Raw genomic sequence first — 6,000 nt, 5'->3', positions numbered from 1 at the left:
ATCAAGTATTTCAGACAAGAAAGACATTGTTGATCATACAACAAAGCAAAAAATGTTAAAGAACAATGTACAACTGAAAATAGGAAAGGAAAAGACAGCAAAGTTGAACATTAAAGGTAGACTCAACAATATGACGTAGTTGCAAAAAGTAAATGGCATGGTGGGTTAATTTCTGCAACAACTTTCTGCTCAACTTCTTCGCTATTTTGGCACCCTGGCTACCCAACACACATGCACCTATACTGTGTGATTGTGTGAGAGGAAAATCTTGCATCTCGCTCATCTCAATATCTGCGATGCTGCTTGTGGCAACGTCTACCTTGAAAGATACTGTGCTGGTCAAATGTTGTTTAGAAGTTAGTAAAAACTTTTATGAAGGGCACAATATTGTGAATACAATAGTTGTGTTCGATTCTGAGAACTTGATACCCTCACTAGTGGCCTCACGGTTGAGTTGCTGTAATCTTACTCCAACCTAACCAGCCATCTCCTATCAGGATGAGTCGAAAAGGTCTTTGAGAAGAAAGAACTGGAACCTAACTCAGTGACCGAGTCAGAATGCACAGTTCCCAGAGGCCCTGTATAGACAGACCTAGACCTATTGTATTTCAATTAGTGAAACACTTGGTATGTTGAGTAAGTTGAGTAATTGAGTAATAGAGTTGAGTAATAGAACAATGAAACGAAAGCTAAAATAATTATTTGGCGTTAGAAAAAATATGGCAGCTGTCCTTGTGTCGCTTGCTTGAGCAATGTCAACCACTTTTCAATTGGTCTTAGATTGTCAAACTATTTACCTATTTACAAAAGAATGGTAGAGAAGCCTGGCAGAACATTAAAGTAGATACATATGAGTGTTTTCACCACTGAAATGGGGACAGAAACAGAGGACAGTTCCGACACACTACACATATAGCAGCGTCTCTTACACTTCAATATATAAAATGTGAATTAATAGACCACTCACACTGACAAGTGTGTTATTTTACGGAAAAAAAGAAAAAAAAAAGTTTCTGTCTTCAAAAATGCATGACTTTGCCTGAATGTACATATATATATTCCTGCATATATCAACACACACAAATAGGTTTTCCCATGTGTATATACTGTAGTAATCTCCCAGTGTATGTGCACTCGAGGAGTTCATGTCCATACAATATTACTCCTGAAAACCAATCCAATAGGTGTGGATACACTAGCAGTGTATAGGCCTACTGTAACACTGACATAATTCACACAGAGTCATTATTAAAGCCAAACTGTAGTAGATGTTAATGGCATGATGAGGTCAGGGGGGGAAGGTAGCATTTACATGTCAAATTAAACACTTCAGGGAGAGGAGACACTGACAGTCTTGCTTCTAGAGTTCTGATCTTGCTTTTAGATTTCTGATGTGTGTGATACCTGGTATGACACATTATTTATGGTGACGTGTACTGATCTGCATGATAAATCTATGTATTTTATATCCATGCCCTCTTTTTGAATCCAGCCCTTTTTATAAGGATTAATTAATGGGAGTTTGACAAAGCTACAAAACATACTGGCAACATTACCAAATCAAAATATATCATAATTCACAACGTTCACGACTAAGAACAAATAAAAACAGATTTCAAGTAAAACAGACTGAGCTTAAAATTAACGATACACAAGAGGAAGGAAATTAATACATGTATAATACAGTTGGGAACAATATGAAAACAGTGAATCCATATGATGAGGAGAGTCTAGTTGGATCAAGGAGAAAGGATCCAGTGTACATTGGAATGACTTGCTTTTTTAATCCTGCAACTCTCTGCATAGAGCCGGCTGTCACTATGACAACACATCCTGTGACTTTGAGTAGAGCTTCTTATGCCCACCACCAGTTTCGCTCCACCTGTGAAGTTCTCCTCTTGTTGTTTTGCACTTGACAGTCGGAAGTGAATACAGCGTTGATCATTTATATAGATTTATGTATATATAATTATGTATATATATATATATATATATATATATATATATATATATATATTTTTTATTTTTTTATTTTTTCTTCATCTTTTTCCTTTTTGAGATTTTTTTTGTAGTTGTTTTTTCTTCGTTGTTAATTTTTTTCTCAGTTGTGTCTGTTTTTGTCTTTAGTATACTGGCCCCGGATTGGTTGGAGCAGAGACGACCGCACAGAACATTTTGGCGAATGAGGATGAGGGAACCCCAGAGCTCCAACCAACTGGCAGGCCACAGAGGGGAAAACAAACAAAAGATAACAATAAAAAGGACACCTTTTTTTCCAGTTTGTCCTTCTCTCTAGTCCGTTCCTCATATGAAACCTTATGACTGAGGTAAATACAGTATACAACATTGTGCTAGGGAAGAGTATCCCACGTGTCCAGCGAAGGAAGGAGAGATGGAAGGATGTATGGACAGAGAGATGGAGGAGGGGGGAATGTAGAGTCCGGATGAAGCAGTGTCCCTTTGGCTCTGCTCCCCTCTTTCAGATCAGAACTGGTACCACTTCTTGTCTTTGCACTTCAGCATCATCTGTGGAGAGAGGGGAAAATGAAAAACTAGTGTTACAGAAAACTGCCATTTGCCTCCCTCTAGGGGCTATACGTGACACTATACAAGCAGCATCTTCTAGGAGTATAGGAGGAAGCTGATCTAAGATCAGTTTTATGTTTTGTCTCACAATGTAATGTCTCTCTTTCTTACATCGTGGGCGTGTTTGCCAAATGAGTCTGCGCTGGCCAGCATGGCAGCCGTCCTCTCATCCAGCTCGCCCAGTTTCTGCCCTCTCTCGTCCAGCGCTATCCGGGCACGTGCCAGGTCCGCCACCACGCCCGAGGCTGCCCCCTTCATGCCTTCCAGGCCCTGAGGACCCGGGATGTGCTGGGCAAGGCCACGGGATGCTTTACCCGCCTGCATCTCACCAACTGGAGGAAAAGGGTAGAAAGAGAGGTGGAGAGGAAAGAGAGAGAGAGGGGAAGGTAGGACGTGTGAGAGGGAGATTCAGAAAGACAAAGAGAGAGGAAGAGGCAGGTGATTGGGAGATACAATAGGCACAGAAAGGGAGAGACTTGTAACAGATATCAAACTTACACTGAGTATGTCATCTTAGTGCCTGCTGTGTTAGGGACTTTGGATGTATTACGATGAAGAATAGAGTTTCTGTGTGTACAGTATGTATGTACATTCTGTGTATGTGTCACTCACATAGCTCCTCTCTGTCCAGGGAAGTTGCTCCTCCCCCAAAAAGCCCCTTGAAGAATCCTTGGTTGGGAGCCTCCGGGGTCTCCACTGGTGTGAATAGTTCTCCTAGCATCTCCTGAAACACGCACATACACACATAAATGCATGTATAATGATTGTGTGTGTGTTAGCGTGCATGCCTGAGTTCTTGTGTGGGTGTATTTGTGAGGTCCTAACCTGCAGGTTCTCGCAGGTCTCCTGGCTGTATGTGATCCTCTGTATCTCAGTGGGGGAGGTGAGGTACATGGCCTGGCCCAGGTTGGTGAAGCAGAAGGTCCGGGCTATCCGCATGTCTGTCAGCGGCAGGTAGTTTACATCAAGCAACGGTCTCAGCCCCGGCAGACTTCAGACAAAGATGGAGACCACATTGCAGCACATTTTTACTCAAACACAACATCATTCTACTGGCCGTGTCCAGAAAAATAACTTATAATCTAGAAACCTTCAGTCTAACCTTAGCATTCAATAAGCTACTGTAAAATAGGTATAATCAATTAGCTTTAATGTATGTATTTCTAACCTGTGTGTGGTTGCATGGCCCACTGACTCACCTGAGGGTCATGATGTGTCCGTTAGCACAGAAACAGGCCACACAGTTCCCTATGTTCATCTGGACCACGTCAGCCCTCAGGACGAACGATGTCTCTGTGATGCTGTGTTTGAATATGCAGTTCTGGGAGGGCAGTGCTATGACTTTAGCCTGTTTCTCAGAGCACACCACCGCATACTGGCTCTCCTGCAGCTCCTGGGAGGTGGAGGGCGAGACAGAGACCGGGCGGCGTTTACGGGCTTTGTCTCGCTCCTCACTGTCGGCGCCCACGGCGTTGGGCTCGTACCACAGCTCGAAGGCAGGGGGAAGGAAGGTGCCCGTGTTGTCCAGGAAGGCCATCCTCAGGATACTGCCCTTCAGACGCCCCAGGGTACCTGGACAGATAGGGGAATGGAGATGTTAGCGTGTTTAAATTATATCTACGTGTTATCGAATGCTTGGACACACCTACTCATTAAACGTTTTTTTCTATATTTTTTACTATTTTCTACATTGTAGAATAATAGTGAAGACATCAAAACTATGAAATAACACATATGGAACCATGTAGGAGAAGTGTTAAACAAATCAAAGTATATTTTATATTTCAGATTCTTTGCCTTGATGACAGCTTTGCACACGCTTGACATTCTCTCACCCAGCTTCATGAGGTAGTCACCTGGAATGCATTTCAATTAACAGGTGTGCCTTTTTAAAAGTTAATTTGTGGAATTTATTTCCTACTTAATGTGTTTGAGTCAATCAGTTGTGTTGTGACAAGGTAGCGGTGGTATACAGAAGATAGCTCTATTTGGGTAAAGACCAAGTCCATATCATGGCAAGAACAGCTCAAATAAGCAAAGAGAAATGGCAGTCCATCAATATTTAAGACAAGAAGGTCAGACAATACGGAACATTTCAAGAACTTTGAAAGTTTCTTAAAGTACAGTCGCAAAAACCATCAAGCGCAATGATGAAACTGGCTCTCATAAGGACCGCCACAGGAAAGGAAGACACAGAGTTACTTCTGCTGCAGAGGATAAGTTCATTAGAGTTACCAGCCTCAAGAATTGCAGACCAAATAAATAAATAGAGTTCAAGTTACAGACACATCAGAACTGTTCAGATGAGACTGCCTTCATGGTCAAATTGCTGCAAAGAAACCACTACTAATGGACACCAATAAGAAGAATATACTTTATTGGACCAAGAAACAGACAGAAAATAGAAAAATTACAAATTTACCTTATTTGTTGGTTATTTAAAATGATTTACTTAACAGTAAGATATTTCTGTCCTGCTAATGCTGTGTTTTATGGTCTCCACTCTAGCACCCTGCAGCTAATCTGGGCATATGGTTTTACTAGAGAAATCTTGAGCTGACAATTGATTAACTTGGTGATAAAACCTACAGCTGGCATTCCAGTGACAGGCTGGTGGATGTAACTGGAATAGAGAGGAGTAGAACAAAGACCTCAATGGTTCTTAGACATCCTGGCATCTGGGAAATTAGGCCAGGGTCGGGGGTTAAGATAACGCCTGGTGCAGATAAAGACAGGATGAGCCCAAAGTGGCTTATGGTGCCCCCAATCTATATGGGGGGTGGGCGTTGAACCAGCTATGATTTTTGGTTCCAACAGCTGTATCTTTGTGAGATGCAGAGTAGGTGAACGGATGATCTCCGCATGTGTGATTTCCACCTTGAAGCATGGAGGAGGAGGTGTGATGGTGTGGGGCTGCTTTTCTGGTGACACTGTCAGTGATTTATTTAGAATTCAAGGCACACTTAACCAGCATGGCTACCAGAGCATTTTGCAGCAATACACCATCCCAACTGGTTTGTGCTGAGTGGGACTATCATTTGTTTTTCAACAGGACAATGATCCAACACACCTCCAGGCTGTGAAAGGGCTATTTGACCAAGAAGGAGACTGATGGAGTGCTGCATCAGATGACCTGGCCTCCACAATCACCCAATCTCAACCCAATTGAGATTGTTTGGGATGAGTGAAGGAAAAGCAGCCAACAAGTGCTCAGCATATGTGGGAACTCCTTCAAGACTGTTGGAAAAGCATTCCAGATGAAGCTGGTTGAGAGAATACCAAGATTATGTAAAGCTGTCATCAGGGCAAAGGGTGGCTACTTTGAAGAATCTCAAATCTCAAATAAATTTTGATTTGTTTAACACATTTCTGGTTACTACTTGATTCCACATGTGTTATTTCATAGTTTTAATG

At 42.0% G+C, this 6,000-nt stretch overlaps 1 protein-coding gene across 1 annotated transcript in view; it reads right to left on the bottom strand.

Moving 5' to 3' along the window:
* Positions 1-2,083: 2,083 nt before the first annotated feature.
* Positions 2,084-6,000, bottom strand: part of LOC139415669 (syntaxin binding protein 5a (tomosyn)) — a 156,623-nt gene continuing 152,706 nt past the window's right edge. Inside the window, exons 23-27 of the mRNA XM_071163787.1 lie at positions 3,786-4,158; positions 3,412-3,577; positions 3,199-3,310; positions 2,698-2,918; positions 2,084-2,526 (exon numbers count right to left, since the gene is read on the bottom strand). Of these exons, the coding sequence (XP_071019888.1) occupies positions 2,485-2,526; positions 2,698-2,918; positions 3,199-3,310; positions 3,412-3,577; positions 3,786-4,158 (914 nt within the window). The 3' untranslated portion in view covers positions 2,084-2,484. The remainder of the gene's footprint in view (positions 2,527-2,697; positions 2,919-3,198; positions 3,311-3,411; positions 3,578-3,785; positions 4,159-6,000) is intronic.

This window comes from Oncorhynchus clarkii, chromosome 8 (assembly GCF_045791955.1).
Source record: "Oncorhynchus clarkii lewisi isolate Uvic-CL-2024 chromosome 8, UVic_Ocla_1.0, whole genome shotgun sequence".
In the NCBI taxonomy this organism is placed as follows: Eukaryota; Metazoa; Chordata; class Actinopteri; order Salmoniformes; family Salmonidae; genus Oncorhynchus; species Oncorhynchus clarkii.
The sequence above is the reverse complement of the archived record's forward strand: the minus strand, read 5'-3'. Positions and strand labels throughout refer to the sequence as shown.